Source organism: Planococcus citri, chromosome 3, assembly GCF_950023065.1.
Source record: "Planococcus citri chromosome 3, ihPlaCitr1.1, whole genome shotgun sequence".
Lineage (NCBI taxonomy): Eukaryota > Metazoa > Arthropoda > Insecta > Hemiptera > Pseudococcidae > Planococcus > Planococcus citri.
In genome coordinates this window covers 73,079,359-73,103,422 of record NC_088679.1, presented here as the reverse complement: position 1 = coordinate 73,103,422, position 24,064 = coordinate 73,079,359, and the positions used below count along the sequence as shown (strand labels likewise).

Here is a 24,064-nt window from a genome sequence, read left to right as displayed (position 1 = left end):
ATAATTTTTTATAGTTGGACACATAATTCTAACAATTTTTCATTGATTTTTTAAGAAATATTCTGGAGATCGGACTTAATGTCCAAAAGTGCATTTCAAATGCAACTAGAAGTATCAGGAATACCTAGATCTCATCTCACCGACTCTCAAATTCCAAGAAAAAATTGTATAAAAATCAAAAAAAACATGATTTTTTTCAAAAAAGCTAGGTAGGTAATTTTAAACATGAACAACAGTTTTGTGAGGACGCATTAGAACGAAAAAGTGAGAAAAATACAATTATTACACTTACACATTTAATTTTTTGATTTATTTTTAATATATGATAGGTAATTGATAATCATTGCTGTAAAAATAGTTTGTCTAATTCACTAAGTACAGATTTGTAAATATTTTTCACCTCAAAAAACATTGATAGGATCCAAGTGCATACATGGTAGGTTTAGGTACAATATCAAATTTTTTTCTATGTAGATATAGCTGTAGGATATCAAGAGTTTGGATATCTTAAACTTCAATGAGTAATAAATGTAGGCCATATTCCACAACTCAATTGAAATACTTAGGTCAACATGAATGTTAGATGATTGATGAGTCTTACACTGAAAAGCAAGTAAAAAAAAATGATTTTAAAAATGATTAGGTAAATCTTTCGACGGAAAATTGCGAGATTTATAGAAATAATTTCGCAGAAATAGGAATGTAACCGTACTCATCACGTGAACAACAATCTTCATAAACAAATTAGGATTCTTTTTGGATACACATTTATAAACACCGCCATCTTCTTCCTGAGGTTTCTCTATCACAAGATTCTTTTTATTTGGCGCTTCCACTTGAATGAAATTTTTGGCCTGAAAAACAAAAGAGTTGAAAAAAATGCATACCAGCTACCATTGATTTAGTATTTTCCGATACCGAAGTATTTGTACTAAATAATGAACAAAAAATTCGCTATCACAACCATAATTCCTCATCACAGTTTTTCACTCAAAATTACTTGGGATCTGCTTTTTATCGGAATTATTCTTCTCGGGGTCAACGGTAACGTTTCGTTTACCCTCCCGGTTTCCTCTATTTGTTGACAGTTCAAAAAATTTCATATTAAGGTTAAGTAATTAGGTCTACTGAATTTAAACTTCTTCACGTCTTCGATTCACAAAATTTACACCAGGATAAAATTTGAAAAGTTGAAATGTTCATTGGTCACTGTAGCCGAGATTTTGCTTTCTATGAATAATACTTGTAAGAATGTATCAATGCTACACGATGATAGGCATTTGAATAACGAAAAATCAATATTTTTTCTTTTTGATACTTGACATCTCTGTCGCATTAGACCAACTTAATCAAAGTAATTACACGAGTGGTGGTTTCAACAGTCCATTCTACTTCATCTGTATCAGAACAAGGTATAGTAAAGTTTGTGCTCTGTTTAAGCCGATCAATTATCACAAGCGAGTTGTTTCCGTACGGAATTTCCAAACCTATAAAAATTGGTGGAAATAAATCATTTCATTAGTCAAGCTACTTATACCTATTTTCAATAAGTTACCTACATCATCTTTTTTGAAAGTCATGTCTTTGGATTTCGCTCAATTTTTTTTTACAATATCTACACACCCAATAAGAAACCCACAATCAGTTTGGTCCCAGCTCCCTCAGGGGATGGGTGGCGGGGCTTCCATTATTTTCACATTGTCTCGAGGTGCTCAACTTCAGCAACGGTTCCTCCAAAGCTATGATGCTTTAATCAAAACTGATTTCACAGTTCGAAAGACATTGCATTTTGAACTTTCCAAGCACTCATTTTGAAATTGTCAAAAGTTGAAAGTTGAACTATCAAATTCATGGTTCAAATTTTATAATAGCGCTGTAAGTGGGAGCTACCATTTAAAATCCTGAAAAACATTTCCATACATGTGCCTTTTGATGCTTTTTGGAAATATTTAATTTTCGAGATGGGATCTCTTAATAGAGGAGGAGCAGTGAGCACCCCCTCCCCCAAATTAGGGTGAAACTTTCAAAAAAAAAGTCTGGGGCATGTGATATATCGAATGTCATTGTTATGTTTTTTGGTGACGTTGAATATGAATATGACGTCAGATTTTTGATTGGACCCCCTTCACAGCTCCCCCAGCACCTTCTCAAATGGGGTAAAAGTTCCAAAAAGGGTTTTGTTCATGCGACACATGAAATAGTATGTTTTCGATATCACTGAACAGGAATATATCCTTAGTTTTTCAAATTGACCGCGATCATCATGGCTCACAGAACCTCGCCCTGTGGGTAAAAGTCCAAAAAATTTGTTGGGGGCTATGGACGAGATCCAATCAAAAATCTGATGTCATATTTGCGTTCAACGTCACCAAAAATATACAATTTCATGAGTCGCACGAGAAAAAAAAAACTTTTTGGAACTTTGACCCTATTTGAGGAGGTGCTGGGGGCCATGGATGGGGTCCACAATAAAAAATCTGCCTCACATTCGTGTTCAGCATCACCAAAAACATATGTACAATTTGATACACATCACATGTCCCAGAATTTTTTTTGAAAGTTTTGACTAAATTTGGGGGAGGGGTGCTCACTGCTCCTTCTCAATTTAAGAGATCCCATCTCGAAAATTGAATATTTCAAAAGGTGACGAGCAATATCGAGTTCACATTCTGGGGAAACGTGATGTTGTTATATCGAAAGATGTCACGTTCAATGAGAAACTTTTAGATTGCAAATAACGAGTTACCATACCAATCAATTGACTATTGAGATTTGTTAGATCGAGTTGATACCAAAACCAAAAGTAGCAGTGATATGAATGAAGGAAAGAGGTCATATTCGTGCTCAGCGGTATCGAATCATACGAAAACGACACCAACATCATCAAAATAACTATATTTCGAAAATCGTGAAAATTGAGGGGGGCTGAGAGGCTCTGGAGAGGGGTAGTTGAGTGTAGCAGAAAATCTGAGGTCATATTCGTGCTCAGCGGTATCGAATCATATGAAAACGATACCCTACTCATTGATAATTATTTTTTTCAAAATTCCCATTTCACTCCCCACCCCCCCCCCCTTCGATACATTATTCCAAGTTTTCACCACGGCGCACCAAAGCAAAAATTTCTAATATAGTATATGATGTTTGGGGGCCAAAAATACATCCAAAAAACGTGTTTACAAAATTGTACCTCGCAATCTTGATTGTTAATAGGCATGAAAAAAACGCCATTTTGAGGGGTAAATATGAGGGGAGGGGGTTGAAAATTTTTGTGTGAATACCTATCAAGGATATACATAACTTCCAGAAAAATTTTCAAAATCGGTTGAAATGGGGCTGAGAAAAGTGCTACTGAAATTTCAAAAAGGGGGGCTCCGCAAAAAGGGTAGGGGGTGTGGATCTGAAATTTTTTGCGCAGAGATTTCTCTATGGTACCCACCTTTCATGTTAAACGCTTTTGGGGACCATTTCACCCCTCTTAGGCGCCTATAGCCCTTATGTATTTTTTGGGGAACCCCCTTTTTTGAATGGTTGTGGTTCCACCCCCCCTTGGGGGTAGAAAGAAAGTTGATATATCACTAGATCGGAAATTTGACGTAGATTCTTATCCGACCACCTATTTCTCGCTAAAATGCAATGCGGGGGAGAAAATTGCAAAAAAAATGGTTTTGGGGGGCTTAGATCCACAATAGGGGAGAACGCACACCAGGGACGACCGGGGACTCATCGGATTCGTGTTCAGCACAAAAAAATGGACCAGTATACCAAAATTCAGCTTTCTCCCCCATTTTTCCCAATGACCCTTTTTTTTCATCTAATTTTCCTGGACTATATTGAAAATGAAATTAATTGAAAATCTAATGAAAATGGACAAAGATCGAATTACATAAGAAAACTTTTACATTTTTTTCTCGTAAGTAACCACGTAATTTTCATTTTGGACCCATAATTCCACAATTATTGCGATATGTTACACTCATTAAGATTTTCAAGCATTGCAAACCAAAAAAAACATAACGACCAATAAGGCCAATTACAATTGATTACGATTTTCAAGCATCACTGTCCTGGCTGAATTTGAAGCTTCACCAAATTCTTATGCAGAAGCTGTTTGAAGCCAAGATCATTCTAGATGGAAACAACGCACCGAATCTAGGTTCTAGATCTCGGGGAAAGCTATCAGGCATCGATACATCTGATGTTTCTTATCGATCATCAATCAGCAGTTAGACAAGCTGCTGTATGCCGCCAGAGACACACACCTTGACATAGAGATCCCTGAAAAAACTAATCATAGAAGACAACTGCTGTGTGAAACTTGCAATTTGTCACTTGTGATTCCTCCAAAGCATCATAGCTTTAGAGGAATGCGCTGCTGGAGTTGAGCACCTCGAGACAATATGATAATAATGGAAGTCCCGGCACCTACCCCCTGAGGATGCTAGGACCAAACTGATTGTGGGTTTCTTACTTATTGGGTGGGTAGATATTGTAAAAAAATTGAGCGAAATCGAAGGACATGGCTCAAAAAACGTTGGTCGAATTGACATCGAATGACCTGAATAAAGAATCAGAGCTTTTTAAAAACTGGGTTTCCTTTGAAAGATCAATGTTTTTGTGATATGTGGCCATATTGGACAGGCCAGGTATTCCATTACACTCTTCAAAATAATTCAATTTTTCAATATGGAAACCTAGAGAATCCCTAAATCGCTGAGGAAAATACTTCAAAATAATCATGGGAAAGGTCTAAAAATAATTTTCCCCAAAAGTTCTATAGTAAGTAGGTACCTATACTGAGTGATTTTCGCAAGACTCTGGATGAGAACTGGCAAATGAATCTTTTAATATTCTCTGAAAATAAATAAAAGAAATTCAAGTAGATTGGTAACTTACCTAAGGAATAGGCTGAATAATATAACATGAATATAACAATTATTAAATTTCTCATTGTGTCGCGGTAATTTTCACAATAATAGTTTGGTAAATCGCGTATGGTTTACAGAACAATAATGCGCCGATAGTTATTTGTGTACACTGTACGTTGACAGATGAAAGTGCTTTTGAAAAAAAATCACAGTATCTGTACCTATATGTATGTACTTATAGATATGTACAAATATTATCTATGAGAATTGAAAAACAAAAAAAGAATTGTTGAAATAAACCGTCCGGTAAACAGGATCTTGGAGGGCGTTAGTTAACCTATCAGTGCAATTTTTTTTCTTACTGTGAATCAACAATAACAGGATCTTGGTGGGTGTCAGCTAACCTATCAGTTCAATTTTTATCTTACTTTGAATTTAATGCACTTATGTACAATAAAAAACGTACCTAGCTCATATAATACTGTGTGTTGTTTTTCTATAGTTCTTTCTTGTCTCATATTAGACATTATACACATAGTTAAAACTAAATTTTCGTACATTTCTCAACATCGCGTAAGAATGACGCGGTATTCTCTGATTCCATACATGGTATTCGTGTTATATTCAGCCACATCCTTTGGTAAGTGAATTGAGTACACCTATTTTTAAGTTTTCATCCATGAAAATTATTGTAAGCCTCCTATCATTCGAATAAGCAGGTAGGTACCTATTAAAGATACGGAATCATTCGAATTGAAATGATTTGAAACTTTTCGTATGATTGTAAAGTTTCTTTGAATGATGAAATCTTAAATCATATAGGAGCCAAAACTAAGATAACATCTCAATGTACATAGCTACCTACAAATGGAATGTATTACAATTATTAAAACATGAATTTTACAGGATGGACCGACGACGATGTCTACCACTACCTCTCAAATAATACGGCTTTGTCATTCGCGTATCAGCAAAACGTTTCCATCACTTGCTATGATACAAATGAAGTCGAGTGGAAAGTAGACTCTACTGTACAAGTAATAAATCCTTTCTTTAATATTAATTTCTAAACTGTGCATTATTTGAGATACTTACTACGATGGTAAGCCGATTTTTCTTGGCAAAATCGTATTAATTTATTTGTACACTGATTGTCAGTTGGTTACTAAACAAAAATTCTGTTCAAGTTACCGAGTTACCATATTAACCTTAGCTTGGTACCAATAAAGCAGGGTAACATTGATAGAAAAATCGTAGTTTTTTTTCAGTTTTTTAGATGTCTTAGCACATGAAATTCATTTTTTTTCACCTGAAAGCCTTATATTTTTTCTTCTTTTTGATGGCAGAATGAAGTCTGTAGCATAACTTGGTATGTAAAACATGAGAATTTTTTGAAAATTCGTGAAAAAAAATTAAAAAAGTGGGGTAATTTTGATAAGAATTTAAATTTTGTGCTCCAATGGGCTGATAATCTTCACAAAACATGGTTTGAACGATGGGGTCACATTGACAGATGTTCATGGTTGGTAGTACAGCCGAAAAATCATCAAACTTTCGCGTAAAAATCAAGTAATTATTCATTTTTGCAGAAAATAAATTCAAAATTTGAAGAAAATTTAATTTTCAAGTAATACTTGGGTACATTTAAAATAATTAAATTTTCAGGCAATACGCAATTCAAGCGATACAAGAATTCAAAATTTTAAAAAAAATAAAAATTTTAGGCAATTGGTACCTATAGGTACACAGTAAATACCTAAATTTAAAATTTTGAGAAAATTGGTAAAATTCGCGTCGATCAATGTAACCTCAGAATTTTGTAGAATCAAAATTCTACGCAATCCAGAGCATGATAAAAAACAATTGCGAGTGAATTCAGGTTACCTCGCTTTAGCTCCAGCTGGTGATAATATTGATTTACCTAACTCGAATAAAACTAAAATCTCCCAATTCATAAATAATCATTGGCTCATTCAAAATTGATGATTTTATACTTTTTGAATAACCGAAAGTTCAAAGAATTCAAAAATTGAGGTACATTGAAGAAAAACCGAAGCTATCAACCCTTTTTGGGGCATTGAAAGGGGGGTTGGAAAAAATGGAAATTCTGGTCGAAACTTTCGAGATGAATAGCAGGTTTTTGAGAACATACGTATTTTTGTTTTTTTTACAGATTCCGAATCTCCACTCTCTCCCCTGTCTAACAATGCCTCACACATTATGTCCCGGGGCGTTTGAAGCTCCAAAATATCAATTTTGGAAAATTCAATATGTAGATAGCATGCCAATAATTTCGAAATATTTCCCTTTGGTACTTATTTATGGTAATCTTCGCCGCTATGAAACTTGGCTCAAAACTAATTTCACAGTTTGAAAGGGCATCCAAAGCTGATTCAAAAACGTTCATAAAATTTTTCAAAAGTCCAAAGTTGAACTTTCATTGAAAGTTCAAATTTCAAAATGACGTTGTAAGTGCGAGCTATGATTCAAAATTACGCAAAAAATCACCACAGATGTAACTTTTTATGCTGTTTCGGAATATATCGTTTTCAAAATGGGCACTTTCAACTGGGGGGAAAATTGTCTCCCTCAAATTTGGGTCCAAAATTCAAAAAAATAGTATGGGCGTGTACTATAACAACTGTTATGTTTTCGAAGGTGCTAAACACGAATATGACCTTGCTTTTTCGATTGCGCTTCATCTGAAGCCCCCGCACCCCCTCCCCCTGAAAGGGTCAAATTCCAAAATAATGGGTTGTGTAATGCGATACACGAAATAGCACGTTTTTGGAGGTGCTGAACACGAATATGACCTTGGTTTTTCGATTGCGCTTCATCTGAAGCCCACAGCACCCCCTCCCCTCGAAAGGGTCAAATTCCAAAAAAATGGTTTGGGTAACGCGATATATGAAATGGCACGTTTTTAGAGGTGCTGAACACGGATATCAGATTTGTTTTTAGATTGGATGTCATCCAAAGTCCCCAGTGTCCCATTTTATTTTTAATCAAAATTGGACACAAGGGGTGGGGAGCATGGGACCTCAAATGAGTCCCAATCAAAAAACAAAGGTCATATTCGTGTTCAGCACTTCCAAAAACGTCCTATTTCATGTGCGTAACACAGCCCATTTTTTTGGAATTTGACCCTTACGAGGGGAGGGGGCACTGGGGGCTTCAAATTAAGCTCAATCGAAAAACCAAGGTCATATTCGTGTTCAACACTTCTGAAAACATGGCATTTGATATACTACACGATCATACTTTCTTTGAATTTTGGACCCAAATTTGAGGGGGGCAATTCTCCACCCCCCAGTTGAAAGTGCCCATTTTGAAAACAATATATTCCGAAACAGCATAAAAAGTTACATCTATGGTGATTTTTTGAGTAACTTTGAATCATAGCTCGCACTTATGGCGCCATTTTGAAATTTTAACTTTCACTGAAAGTTCAACTTTGAACTTTTATAACATTTTTATGAACTTTTACATGAACGTTTTTGAATCAAATTTGGATACCATTTTGAACTTTGAAATTATTTTCGAGTCAATAAGTTTTCTAGCGGAAAAGTTATGAGCCCTTGAAGTGGAATATCTACTTCAGGAAATTGCTAAAGCAAAATAAAACCTCCCCACTGGGCCCTCGAGAGGGCTGGGGGGATTATTGGTGTTTTTTTTTTCAAATAGTTGAGTGGGTAGGTTATGTGAAAAAAATTGAACAAAATCGAAAGAGATGGGGTCAAAATATGGGTCAAATTGAAAAGGAATGACCCCTGGACGAGTATACTCGTCATTGGTACAAAGAGCCATGTACTAGTTGGACGAGTATACTCGTCCGCGGTACCGAATGGGTTAATACTTGGGTACATTTTAAAAACTGAAATTTTCAGGCAATATGCAATTCAAGCAATACAAGAATAAGAATTCAAAATTAAAAAATAAATAAAAATTTTAGGCAATTGGTACCTACACAGTAAATATCTATATTTAAAATTTTGAGAAAATTGGTGAAATTCGCGTCGATCAATGTAACCCCAGAATTTTGTAGAATCGAAATTCTACGCAATCCAGAGCATGATAAAAAACAATTTCGGAGTGAATTCAGGTTACCTCACTTTAGCTCCAGCTGGTGATAATATTGATTTACCTAACTCGAATAAAACTGAAATCTCCTTTTTATCGAAAGTTTTTGTGAATCTTTCAGAATTTGAAAAAAAGTTCAATTTTAATCATGATAAATATGTTTGTTGATAAAAATTGAAAGTCACAGACACCCACGTTATATAGAATTGCCTGGAGCTTCCTCTTTCAAATGAGATCTGAACGACTGTGGTATAGCTTCATTTCTATTGGTCTATCAATGTTACCCCGCGAAAATCAATGTTCCCTCCGTTTATTGGTATGCAAAATGGTCAAAAAATGTTCAAGGTTTTTTTTCAATATTTCCATTTCAGACCACAAATTTTATAAAGGAGATCAGTCCAAATGAAAAAATTCTCAGAATAGAGAAAATCACACCCCACGATACAGGTATTTACAAATGCGTGTCCAAGAAGAACTCCAACCTGTTCAAAAAGCTCATTGTTACTATTTGGGGTAAGCGTGCCTACTTAATTTCATTTGTTCATTTTTTAACGTCGCGTTAATTTTACATACACCTACAAGTTGTTAATGGGCAACGTCTGAGTGAGATTCTCAAAAGACTGGTTGATGGTATGTAGTAAAATTTCAGCTCAAATAGGTCAAAAAAAGTGTATAAAATCATTGCATTGCTTTGAGTTGAATGCATTTTGTGACGTCAACGAAAAACTTGGCAGTTGGCATAGTTGACATCAACTTGGCGTCTGTCAAATTTATACGTAATTAGGTAGGTAGGTAAAAAAAAACCGTTGAAAATCCGTTAGATTTATTAAAAATTTGAACAATTTTGAAAGGGTACCCCCGGATAAGATAGGCAAAATGCCCTTAACCTCGGATTTCGATGAAACTCACAGGATATGTTTAGTACCTCCAAAAAAAATTTTTGGGCCCATAACCCGCTCCCCACCCCACCCCACCCCCCTCAGGCAGGGGGGCCAAAAAACGTGTTTTTCAGGGGGAAAATTCTGCATCAGCGAGTAATTGAGATAAATTTATTCTGTAAACGAATATAGTTAGAGGATACATGGGGGTATCTCCCTGAATTTTTTCAGAATTTTTCATCGCATGGGGGGAGAAGGAGGGACAAGAGAAAACTTTAAATCGACATTACTCCGGAACGAAAAAACATACCAAAACAATTTTTTCGTCAAATATGTATTTTTAGGTCTACTTTCTATTGAAATCCTCACCCGGCCATTTGGAGTGGTGAGTCAAGCTCAAAAGCTCAAAGAACTCTCAAAAAACCACGTTTTTTACGTTTTTCTCCAAAAATATGGACAAATGGCCGAAATCGAAGAGCACCAGGTTGTTCAGCGTGAAATTTTACCTCAGAATGTGTAATTGAAAATTAATTTATACCGCGCGATCGTACGGCAAAACTACAGGTGCAGAAGTATTTTTGCTTATACAATACCGTATGTATCAAGATAGCTGAAAGGGCATTCCTGAGTAAAATAGGTGAAATGCCGCTGCCCTCAGATTTCTGAAACTTTGGTGAAACATCGTTGGGTACCTTTAAAAAAAATAATGGAGCCAAAAAATTTCCCCCACCCCACCTCCCTTGCTCACAATAGCGAAAAAACGTTTTTTTGGGGGGGAGGGGTCATGCGTCAACGATTTTTGAAAAAAAAAATGTTTTGAATTCACTCAAAATATATGGAGGAGACAGTATAATGAAAGTACATATACATGTGCGCTTTTAGAGTTCTACTGAGCGATTGAAAATTTGCAAATCGTTTTTTTGGGGGGGGGAGGGGTATTAGTAGTTGGTGTTTTGAAAATATTTTCTTCGCAAATGCTTCGCTATAATAAAGACGAAACATTGAAAGATATATTTCTGAAACTGAGAAATATTTTGGAACGCAGTGACGCCAATATTTTAGGTTTCAAAAATCGAGAGAAATTGCAAAAAAAATCCTAAATTACCTATGGGTAATTTTTCGAAATTGCCAACAACAATTAAAAATAATAGCATAGAATGGATGCAGAATCTCAAATAATTTCATTTGGGAGTGGGTCGTCATTTTTCTCAAAACAAATTGGGTACCTATACAGGGGTTACAATGAAAAAAACACGTTTTTTTTGAAAATACCCCCAGCTTTAAGGGCCCATGTTTTCCTTTTAGGGGCACGTCTAGAGCTAGAATTTTTCTGTACAACTTTTAACTCAAAATTACGATTTTTGTGGTAATTGATGAAAATTTACAGTTTTTTTCCATTATTTCGCGATCCACCCAATCTACTAGGTAGGTATACTTATTGTGTTTTCAATGTACTTGGTAGATAACTCACATAAAAATTTAATGGTCGACACCAAAAAGAAACCTTTCTGATAGTTTTGAGTTGGATACTATGTACTTGAAAAATACTTGTAATTCAAGAAAATCTTGATTAAGAAGTTGCATGGCGTTAATTGCGCTATAATGAAGCATTTTTCAGAAAAAATCCAATTTTTGGGCAACCCCTCTCCACAATGTGACCGTTAGGAAGATCCAACAGCAAATCAAACTTCATATTCGTGTTCAGCGAGTTCGATTCATATGATAACGATACCCATATTGTCAATCTACTTTCGCCCCAAAATTTGTGAGAGGGGGTGCCTATGGCCCCAAAATTGGAGTTTCAAGAAGTTAGTTGATTTTCTATTGTTTTTGGAGGCCAGAATGCAAAATTACAGATCGCTTTTTTTTGGTGGTGCCGTGATCCAAAAAACACAATTTTAAGTGTTTTTTGAGTTTTTGAAGATCGCCCACCTGGAGGGAAAATTTGAAAAAAAAATACCAATTATAATACCCATGCGGATATATTTTTGAAAAAAATTCATGTGCTTGAATTAGGTTTGAAGATACGGCAGTTTCAAATTTTCTTTTGTCAATATCTTCCACTGGGGAGCCAACAATTTTTGAAAAAATTTACGTTGCTAGAATCATATCTTCTTCAAGTACATATTTTGAGTGAATTCAAAACATTTTTTTTTTTTTTTTCAAAACTCGTTGAAGCATGATCCCTCCCCCCCCCCAAAAAAAACGTTTTTTCGCTATTGTGAGCAAGGGAGGTGGGGTGGGGGAAATTTTTTGGCTCCAATATTTTTTTTAAAGGTATCCAACGATGTTTCATCAAAGTTTCAGAAATCTGAGGGCAGCGGCATTTCACCTATACTCAGGAATGCCCTTTCAGCTATCTTGATACATTATGTAGGTATTGTAATGTATAAGCAAAAATACTTCTGCGCCTGTAGTTTTGCCGTACGATCGCGCGGTATAAATGAATTTTCAATTACACATTCTGAGGTAAAATTTCACGCTGAACAACCTGGTGCTCTTCGATTTCGGCCATTTGTCCATATTTTTGGAGAAAAACGTAAAAAACGTGGTTTTTTGAGAGTTCTTTGAGCTTTTGAGCTTGACCCACCACTCCAAATGGCCGGGTGAGGATTTCAATAGAAAGTAGACCTAAAAATACATATTTGACGAAAAAATCGTTTTGGTATGTTTTTTCGTTCCGGAGTAATGTCGATTTAAAGTTTTCTCTTGTCTCTCCTTCTCCCCCCATGCGATGAAAAATTCTGAAAAAATTCAGGGAGATACCCCCATGTATCCTCTAACTATATTCGTTTACAGAATAAATTTATCTCAATTACTCGCTGATGCAGAATTTTCCCCCTGAAAAACACGTTTTTTGGCCCCCCTGCCTGAGGGGGGTGGGGTGGGGAGCGGGTTATGGGCCCAAAAATTTTTTTTGGAGGTACTAAACATATCCTGTGAGTTTCATCGAAATCCGAGGTTAAGGGCATTTTGCCTATCTTATGCGGGGGTACCCTTTCTACATGATAACATGAGAATAAAACAGGAGATCAAACTCTGATCTGAAAAATAAAAAATCGGAGCCTAGCCTGGTGCGCTGTAGGAAATCCGATTTTTTAAAAATAAATTTTGATTGGTCAATTCATTTTTGACCAATTTGACGCGTCAATATAGACATCACTGGTTGAATGACAGAGATCAGTAACAGCACTTAGATAATTATGATTTTAATTTATGTTGTAGGTGACCGACTAGACGCTGCAGGACTTCCCAAGTACCCGCTGCTTTCGTTCCCATATACTGGTCGCCTATCACTAAAAACGTGAGGTATTGGCTACTGGGTTAATGTACATTATGTTGTGGCCTAATTCTGTTATTTTTCTAATATGACATAAGTGCTGTTTCCAATACATCGCCGCATTCATACGTTTACTCAATTTTTGTGTAGATATTTCCTCAGAAACTTCATAGTAGGTATTAATTAGCTACATATACATACATTCATAATTCGTTATCATAATTTAATCAATGGTACCTAATGTCGGTACCTTTGCTTTTGCTTAACTTATACGTATGTACCTACCTGACTCTCAAATTTCAAAAAAAAAGTTGTAAAAATCAAAAAACGTGTTTTTTTTAAAACTAATAATTTTTAAACATGAACAACAGTTTTGTGGAGACGCTTAACAAGGTAACGAAAAAGTGAGAGGGAAAAAATATTTATTTTGACAAATGGTAACGAAAAAGATGACCATGGAGATAGACATAACAGTAAATAAAGTGTTCGGTTGTAATAAACGTTAGATAAGGTACCAACCCACACTTACCTACTCTATGATAAGTATTTCAGTCGTATGCTCGTAAATGTAGCAGGAAAGACTGTACATGGTCGTCTCCATCGTCTTATATTCTACAGCATCATAGGCATCAGCAGCGGTATCGGATGAGAAAGAGGTAATGTGGCAACGGTAGAGAGTGAGGCAAATGAAAATAAATTGATACGGTGTTTTTGGAAGTATACGAAAAGCTTCGCCATGATGGCAGGAGAAACGAAGAGGAAAAACGCACACAGCACTACAGTAAGAGAAGCTGTGGCCTTAACTCGCGGTGGTCTTGCTCACGACGGGTGGTAAGGGTTTTTATGTTGTACGATACTAACGTGAGTTGGGAAACCAGGCATCTTTGGGTTTTGCGAAATGAAGCCTCCCAAAAAAGCTCGCTCATTAATCAGTCACGTCATTCTTTCTGTGTTTCTACGTTGTACTTTTTTTCTTCCACTGTGTTACGTTCTTTCTCCCTTCCTTATAGTAGATACTCGCGGCGGCTTTATTTTCAAACAAATTTTCGCCACGGAAGGGAATCTCGGAGTGGTGTCGGAGAATCGCGGAATTTAATTTTAAAAATGCCGGTGAGACTACGTTTAATTTAAAAACTGTCGAAAAATTTTCTTCAACTGTGATAAATATTCGACGCTGGGTAAACAGAGCTCGCGAAGGGGAGGGATGGATTGTCGGTGAGCGTCTTCGGCATTAAAGTATAGAATTTGCGTGTGTAAAAGTTTGGTATTATGCCTTACTTTAGATGCAGATGGGAAGGAAGTGTATTTTGCTAATTTTTTTTGACGTTTTTGAAGACGAGTTGAGATTTGATAGTTGAAAAAAGCATTGGATTTGAACGATGTAATTTCCTCGAAAATGTTTGCTTACATTGATATTCCACTTGATGCAATAAAAATTAGGAACTCTTTTGTAATCAGTGAATAAGGTACCTATCCATGTCATTTGAAGATCACAATCGGATGTGTTTTCAATAAGTTGCTCCGCAGATTTTTGTTCTACTCGTAATTAGCCTCGCATTTACAACTCGAGCAGGATTTCACGAGAAACTGGCTGATTTAACCACATTCTAAAAAGCAATTTTGCCATTAGATGGGTAGTACAGATTTTAGCTGTATTTTTAAAAAGTCTAGATTTTTGAACATGGAAAGAGATAAATTGATAGAGCAAGTAAGAATAGATCAGCAGCCAAAATTTCAGATGTTCAAGTGCATTTTAAAAGTTTTTCTAAATTTTTGCAAATCAAATTCAGGCCAAAAATGTAAAAAAATTAAAATTTCATCAAGTTGACTAGAAATTTGAAATTTTGAAATGTATCCCATTATTGACACCACAAACTGATTGAACTGTTTTGTGGAGTTCTGCAGCTTCTATCAGATTTTTGAAGGTCAAAATATTTCCAGAAAATTTCACCCTATACGTTGGAAAGCTGAAATTTACCGTATATTGTGATCGATTCTCTCCTTAAAATTTCATTTTGAAGCTTAGAATTGTTACAACAGTTGAAAATCGAAGACTTGATACCTACGAGTAGGTATAACCAAATGTCAATCACCCTTGAGTTGATGTTTTATGAAGAAAAAACCAGTCATTAACAAATACGTACTACGTAGTACTTACATACCTAGGTGCAAAATTACAGATGTTTGCAATATTTTTCAATTTTCCCCAATCATTTTTTCAATTTGAATTTTATGGAATAAAACCAAAGAAATTTGAACGTTTGCAACAAAAAAAATGAAACCAATTACCTACCTAAATGAACAAGTTGCAAAAACTCTCTTACAATTAGCGAATTGGCACATATGTAGATCCAGCCTACATGATTGCGGAACTCGATTCTATCTATGGAAATTAAGTACAGGTATTTGGGCCTTTGATTTTCAGTATAGGTATTCATTTAAAATTTTCTAATCAATCATCAAAATGGTGACAACTTACTCGTAGATGACTTATCAATCAGTTGAAGGCTAGGTGAATTGATGTTCTTATCAATTCTGTAAAAAAAACGACAATCAATAAAACAGAACTGAAAAGTTTGATTTTAGCATGCTACCTTTGTCGTGTGACATTTTTATGGAGATCCGAGATTTTGACTTTCGAAAACCTGCCACAGGCTCCACTCCAGGATACGAGTATGTCACTTTTTTCTACTCAAAGGAAACGTTTCTTAAAAGTCATTGATCATACTCGTGTTTTCTTGAGCAGATTTCTGAAACAATTAAACCAGTATTAAAACTAAAATTGTTTTACACCTACTTTGTATTGATTAGCCCTACACAAAGAAATGAATAACTGATATTGAATATCCCCACAGAACGCTCCAACTGAAGCATTTTATAAGTTTTAAGGAACATAAAAATATATTCAACACACTTGAAATATATGAATACCTATATCTTGATCATCCAATAACTTTATGCAATGTCAAAAGCCATTGGTACCTACTCTTCAAAAATCATAAACGATGTGAAAAAGTTGCTTACTAGAAAGCTCAGCATCAATTGTAATAGTATTAATCGGAATAGATAGACGATGGTGAGGAAGGTGATATTATATTTCCTACCTTGATTATGTTCAAAAATACTCCTAGGGAAATGAGATTTTCCCAAGGAGTAGCTAGCTCGAGAGAATGAGTGTCCACTGCTTCCAATATACTATTCATCATTAATTTTAGAGAGGTTCTAATAAATAACTAGGGCTGAGATATTTATTTTATAAAAAAATGCTAAAATATTCCGTATAAATATTTCCAAAAAAACGTGAAATATGTAAAAATATTCCCTAAAAACCCGAAATATGCAAAAAATTCCCTTACAATATGGGTATCATTTGAAAGAGAATTTCATTCCCTCTTTCATTTTGTTGATATTATGTGATGTTTTAGATAAATGAATAAGAAATTCTATCATTTCCATCAAAATTAACATAATTTTTGATTTTTTAGATAACAAATTTTTCATTTTTCAAATTTCAATTTTTTGATTAAAAAAAAATTTTTTTGGCATTCAAATTTTTTTTTCAGTTTGAAAATTTTGCCTGCTTTGTGAGTTTTTCTTAAAATATTCTCCAAAAACAGTGAAAATTGCTGAATATTGCCAAATATTCCCTAAAAAAGCCCAAAATATGCTAAAATATGCATTTGTGCCTAAAATATACCAAAATATTCTCTAACAAATGGGGCTCAATCGACTCGAAATTTTATGAAACATAAAACTATGTTGGATATACCTTATCTAGTATACTACAAAAAAATACGATATAAAATATTTTCCTCAGCCCTAATGATGAACATAGGTTGTGCCGTGCATTCTTCCCCCGTTGTAACCCCCTTGAGGGTGAATATAATTGATATCAACCTGTCCCCCATTTGTCATTGTGGGACAGGGTTTCTATGACTCGCGTCTAATGATTCCGGACATTATTCAGCGATATCAGGTAAATGTGCAGAGTAGGATATGTACACACCAATAAGGCCTAGCATTAGAACCGCTGTAGGGGGAACTTGTGACAATTTCCCCTTACGCAGTTGGGCCATACCTGTACCTTACACAATGATTCATTCACATTTGATTATTGCTTTGTAATAGTTTTCTTAAAGAAAAAAATAACAAGGTATCACTCACACTCTTTGATAGATCTTCTTTGGAATTGGAGCAAAATCTGCTACAATATAATTCACTATTAGGTTTAGATTTCCAGATTATAGGACAGGTTATTCTAAAATTCAAAGTAGGTATACAGATTTTAATATTATAAAAATAAAATGCAATAGAATTGCAATTAACCTATTGAATTACATATTTTTACTTATGATGCTGAGTACGCTGAAGTGATGAAGGATTTCCGGGTTCATTTCAGTGAAGCGGTAATTTCAAGTTACAATCATCGACATGTACTGTACGATCGACAGTTACCTACATACAATTCAAATTTCGACGATTTTTGGGTTAAAATTTTGCAAAATCACAGGAATGTTGTTTATTTTTTCTGTGATTTTACAAAAAATTTTCATCCTTTAGGTAGTTGGAAAATTTCGAAGCTCTATTGTAATTTGCTTTTTCATCATTGTCAACACATAGCCAAACAGCGAGTAGTATTTGTATGATGCTAAGCAATACTATTTTGGCGCCAAATTCGAAAAAGTTACCTGCAGTTGGTTTGGTTAATGATGATTTGAAGTTTTAGAACAGGATTCATCAGTGGTAGGTAAGTAGGTACAATTAATTATCATTGAATTCAATTTGATAAAATTAGACATCTTTCTATCAACAAGAAGTGGAATTGAAAAATCAGAAAGATAAAACTTTCAAATTGATGCCAAATGTCTAAGATGAGATCATGTTGATTATATGTACTATCAAAAGTTCTCTACTTGAGTGTTTTAAATAATTTACTAGGAATTTATTCAAATTCATTTTACTTAATAAAAGTATAGGTACATTCTACTTTATAAATTATTTAATAAAGATCAAGAAATGAGAAATCATTTTCAAGTTGATATTTAAAAATGAACTTAGCAACACCAATGCAACCAATTAACCAATATACTAGTGAAAGCAAATGCAAAAACTAACTTACAATCAGCGAGTTGATGGCTTATTTCTGATACAAGGCACGATCAAGATCTGCTCCAAATAGCTCCGCAACCGTTTCAATCTAGATGGGGGGGGGGTGTCAAAAATAGAGTATACGATTAGGTACACCAAATTTCAGCTTCGTGAATGATATACTTTTGATTTTTTCACATTTTTGACGCAATTGATTTGCCAAAACTCACCAAAAAAATTGAAAAAATGCACTTTGGTTCCTGAAATTTTGTCTACTGATGTATGTATTTCAGTTTGCTTCTTCTGCTTGATTTTGCCCGATTCTAAACATTCATGCAATTCAACAGTCAAAAAACAGAAACCATATTGCAATCAGCGAGTATAGTTGGTGGCTTGTTTTAATTCTTCTGTTCCTGGTATTCGATTTTCAGCATTCCCAAATCCCTATGAAATGTAATTTTTTATTGAATGACACGCAAATCCGGCGTTTCTTTATCACAAAACTTTCTACTTAATTATTAATTCAATTAGTCATCTTTGAAATTTACAAACACGTTCACGTATAAATATGAAAAGGAAGATTTCACTGACAAAAGTCCTACGCTGTAACACAAAGTGAAGACAGTTTATAAGTGGAAAATATTTGAGCAAAAAAGAATGCAAGTTCATTTTTTTCAATGTAGTGATTTTTACATCACTGGAAGAAATACGCTTAAATTAATCCATACCTGTATCCCCTGTTGGAAGGGGGGTCCAAACAATCCATATTTTAGTTTTTTGGCCATGGATTTTCAAATTTTGCTGATATGAAAAAGATCAAATTTAAACATAATAATCCAGTTGTAGATGATTTATATGTATAGGCTGTTGAATTTCATGGTTTCAGAGATGCTGATCTTAAATAATGCCACATTTTTTAAAAATTCAGTCCTCTCGTGTTATGCCATGTCCTCCTTTCCTCATAATTTAAGTGTTTTAGAATATTTTCAGAGAGAAAATCGGAAGCACCGGGGAATGTGGAAAGGTTCGAATCGAAAAATGTGGTCGGATGTTTTATGTGCATTATACCTCTTCATAATATGTATCTTTAGGGCTGTTCATGTCCACATTACAAAATTTTCGAAATGTTCAAGTGGCACACCCTCACTTTTTTCATCTAAAGGTACATAGTTAGTTCACAAAGTAAAATGTCAGCCAAATTAGTGCAGATTATAACCCGTGCCTTTCAGTCCCTCTATATATGTTTCCTCAAAATACTCGCCATTTGACCAAATGTTGGATAAAGTTTTGGTTACTGATATTGTAAAAAGAATTGATGAAACTCGTAAGAATAATCGAGACTTTTTATTATGTAATACATAAAAAATGGTAGGTATGAATAATAAGTAGTTTGAATTCAGATTTTTTTTAAAACATAATAATTTCCTAACAAATTTCAGAACCATCAAACAAAATGGTGAAAACAAATGCAAAAACTATCTTGCAATCAGCTATTGCCTGATGGCTTGTTCTTTTAGTTTCTGCTTGTTCTTTTAGTTTCTGCGTACGTGTTTAAATGCGTGTTGGTCCAATTTTGGTCAAATTAGATACAAAATTTCAATAAATCGAATCAAAAAGTTTTCCCAGTGTTTCAATTTTAGCTGATCAGAGATTGAAATTTTAGAATGGTTAGCAATGATATTTTACATGCGATATTAAATATCCCTACAGAATGCTCCAACTGAAGCATTTAAAAAAATCCTAGGAACATTAAAACATTAACACGCATACAAGGTATGAATATATAAGCTATTTCAAGATCATCCAATAACTTGATGCAATATTAAGTACCTACATAAAAGCAATTGGCCCTTATCAACACATCTATTTTTTCTGTGATTTTGCAAAAATTATCTCACCCTGTACATAGTTGGAAAATATTGAATTGCTTTTTCATCATTGTCAACACATAGCCAATCAGCAGGTAGTATTTGTATAACGCTGAGCAATAGTATTTTGGCGTCATATTCAAAAAAGTCACCTGCTGTTGTTTTCGTTAACAATGATGTGAAATGTTGGGACGGGATTGATAAAAAATTGCTTAGAAATTTTTAAATGGTACCTATGGTACCTACTATAAATTATATTTTGTTGATTTTAATTTTATAAAAATCAGGCGTCTTTCCATCAACAAGAAGTAGAATCGAAAAATCAGAAAAAAAAACTTTTAAATTGATGCCAAAATGTCTAAGGTGAGATCATGTTGATTAAACCATCAAAAGTTCTTTAGCTGAGTGTTCTAATTTACGAGGGATTTATTCGAATTCATTTTAATAAAAGTGGCGCGGGAACAAATATATACCTACATTCTACTTTATAAATTATAAAAAAGATCAAGAAATTAGAAATCAGCTTTAAGTTGATATTTAAAAGCGAACTTAGCAACCAATGCAACCATCAACCAATATACGTATGTAGTAAAAGCAAATGTAAAAACTATTTTGCAATCAGCAAATATCTGATGGCTTGTTTCTTTTCATTTCAACGTAAATTTATATTCAGTATCCTAATATGTTACAACAATTTATATTTACATATAAGTAAACGTAATAAAAACTAAACATGAAAAATTTTTATTGTTAGTTTTTCATTGTTCTAATACAAGAAATGTCAAGATGTGCTTAAAATGGCTTGCACGCAATTGTGATGTGGGGGAAGGGGGTATCAAAAATAGGGTATATGGTACACCAAATTTTAGCTGTGTAAGCCAATTTAATATACTTAGGTACTTATACGTTTGATTGTTTCGCATTTTTGAAGCAATTTCATTTTCCAAAACTCACCAAAAAAATTGAAAAAATACACTTTGACTCCTGAAATTTTGGCTACAGTAGGTAAGTACTGATGTACTATTTCAGTTGGCTTATTTTTTTAATTTTGTCCGATTCTAAACTTTCATGCAACCAACAGACAAAAAACAGAAACCATATTGCAATCAGCGAGTATAGATAGTTAATTGCTTATTTTATTTCTCGTTTTTGTTTTCATATTGATTTGGAATTTGTTTTTTCGATCTTGAGCATTCCCTAATCCCTATCAAATGTAATTTCTTATTGAATGGCACGCAAATCTGACTTTTCTTTACCACAAAACTTTCTACTTAATTATTAATTTAATTAGTCATCTTTGAAATTTACAAACACGTTCACATATAAATAAATGAAAAGAAAGAGTTCGCTGACAAAAGTCCCACGCTATAACACAAAGTGGGGAGACAGTGTTTATATTTAAATGGAAAATATTTGAGCAAAAATAAAATGCCAGTTCATTTTTTTCAATATCATGATTTTTACAGCACTGGAAAGCTCTTGAGAATTTTTTTCTACAAGAAATACACTCAAATTAACTCACCTCTATCCAGGTGTTTGGGGGGGGGGGGAGGTCCAAAGGGTCCATATTTTAGTTTTTTGGTCATATAGATTTTCAAATTGCGCAGATATGAAAAAGGTCAAATTTGAACATAATAATCTGATTGTATGATCTATGTAGGCTGTTGAATTTCATGTTTTCAGAGATGCTGATTTCGAATAACAGGTACCTACCACATCTTTTTAAATTCAAAGCTCTAGTGCTGCCCTCCTCTCATCATAGTTTAATTGTTTTGTATATTTTTAGAGAGAAAATCGGAAGCACCGGGGAATGTGGAAAGATTCGAATCGAAAAATTTGATCGGATGTTTCATGTGCATTAAACCTCATCATACCTAAATTAGGGTTGTCGTCCAATGTCCACATTACAAAATTTTTGAAACGTTCAAGTGTCACACTCTCACTTTCTTCCTTTAAACAGTAGTTAGTTCACAAAATGAAATGTCAGCCAAATCAGTGCAGATTAACCCATGCCTGTTAGTCCCTCTATGAGTATGTTTTTTATAGGATTTTACATTGGTATGTATTATGAAAATACTGAAAATGCTGTTCTGACTGAATATCCCCAAAATTGAGAGTTTTAACCATGCGAAGTAAACATATGAACAACATCAAGTAAATTGTAATGCATTATTAAACCGAAGGGGGCCTGCTGTGGACGGCTACAGACCCCACCAAAAACCATATTTTCACGATATTTGGAGGTTCATGGCTTCTCAACAAAGGACCCCTCAGATCTGAAAATTCATCAAACCACCTTAACGTTGTTCACACGTTTGCTTTTCAAAGTTCAAATGATCAATTTCGAAGAAATCCAGTCAAAACTGAAGTACATCTATTCACTTTTTTCACATGTAGAATCCAATGTTAAATCTCATAAGGACATTGAAGGGTCGAGAGGCACGAGTTTTTGCCCCGATTTGGCTGACATTTTTTTTGTGAATTACTTACACCTGAAGATAAAAAATGAGCGGCTGGCACTGTGACAATTCAACAAAAAATGTCTTGCAATGGAAATGTGGACAATCCTAGCCCAGATACTTACCTACTTAACGTGATTTAACTACAACAAAAAAAAAAAAACCACACACCCACCTTCCAGTGGCCTAAATAAATATTTTTATGCGACATAGCGTTGTGTAATTTAAAACTTTTTCCTTGATGAATTTCATGAAAGAATGTATAGAAATATAAAATTCAAAAGTTTCTATCAGGAAATATAATTATTTTAAAGGTTCCAGCTGAACTTTTGAAGACCATGGAATGCCATTGGAATTTTTTGGTGGCCAAATTATCACAATAAGAAGGGGGAATTCAAAATTTTTGGTCAATATGTTGAGTGTTGAAGCCTCATCTGGTGAACGGTTTGAAAAAATTGAAAATGTTGCATATTATTTTGTTTCAAAACTTTTTTTCTTTTTTCGATTCAAATGGTCTGGTGATGTCTTTAATAGATTGGTACTTGTATCATCTTTAGGCCATTATAAAAACTTGAGTTCATTTTCGTGAAGTTGAAGATGATAAACCAAAAAAAAGAAAGAAAATTTTGAAACATAATTACCTACCTACGTGTAAAGAGAATATTATTCAAATTTTTCAAATATCAATAATGGGATCAGACACGACTTGAAAATTTGAAATTTTTCACATATTTCTAGGTTACTCTATTCTCCTTCAACTTTTAACTGGGCTGCATTAAATTTCAAAACGACTCATCCTACACTTTCATTTACATCCTTTCATTTTAAATAGCTTCGCCCATTCTCACTCCACTACGTGTTCAAGTATTTCCGCAACTTTTAATCTCTTCTCAAAATTCGATTTAAAAAAAAGAATTCAAACAGGAAGATGCAAAACGATATAAACTATTCTTAATAACTTTTCACATCCTCTCTCCTTTCACCATACCTTCGCAAAATGCCATTAACGCCATTAATAATAAACTCCAAAAAAAAAACTAAGTAAAAAATTTTCTCTAAAAAATTCTCCTTTAACTTTCGAATTGAAGTACTGAAAACTTCTACTGTTCTTCTTCCTTTTTTAATCATAAAAACATCGCCTTATACCTTTCTGGCGTTATAAACCGTTTTAATTACTAATTTTCCATTTTTTTTTTTTTTGAAAAAACTTTTTATTAATTATAAAGAAAAAATTCTTTTAAAACTTTATTCCTTATTCTTTGTGCAACGTGTAGGAGACGACAACGTAGATATATCCGAGATAGGTGTACAAAATCCTGCGTTGTCAACGTCTTCTGTCTTTTTCTCACTGTGTTCTTTTTTCCTGGTGGGCGTGAGAGGTGAGAATAGGAAATTATTACTCGTCGTTTGTTGAGAGAATAAAAATTGAATTTTGTCGCTTGTAAAAGTCGTGTCGTGTTGCAATTTTATGAAAACTATTTATGTGTACGTATGTGCCATTAGGGTGGCCCTTATTTATACTTGGTGGGAAAAAAAATTTTGA

The 24,064-nt window shown here is 34.2% G+C and overlaps 2 protein-coding genes across 2 annotated transcripts; one reads left to right on the top strand and one right to left on the bottom strand.

The window, feature by feature from the left end:
• Window positions 1-288: 288 nt before the first annotated feature.
• LOC135839059 (uncharacterized) lies at window positions 289-5,111 on the bottom strand. Its single transcript, XM_065354918.1, has 4 exons — window positions 4,897-5,111; window positions 1,363-1,487; window positions 713-854; window positions 289-602 (listed from the first exon to the last, which is right to left on the bottom strand). Exons 1-4 carry the CDS (start codon window positions 4,949-4,951, stop codon window positions 598-600), a joined length of 327 nt encoding a protein of 108 aa, XP_065210990.1. The 5' UTR covers window positions 4,952-5,111; the 3' UTR covers window positions 289-597.
• A 196-nt stretch (window positions 5,112-5,307) lies between these two features.
• Window positions 5,308-13,237, top strand: LOC135839057 (uncharacterized). Its single transcript, XM_065354917.1, has 4 exons — window positions 5,308-5,508; window positions 5,775-5,905; window positions 9,320-9,461; window positions 13,052-13,237. The coding sequence occupies exons 1-4, from the start codon at window positions 5,448-5,450 to the stop codon at window positions 13,132-13,134; spliced, it is 417 nt and encodes a 138-aa protein (XP_065210989.1). The 5' UTR covers window positions 5,308-5,447; the 3' UTR covers window positions 13,135-13,237.
• The last annotated feature ends 10,827 nt before the right edge of the window (window positions 13,238-24,064 follow it).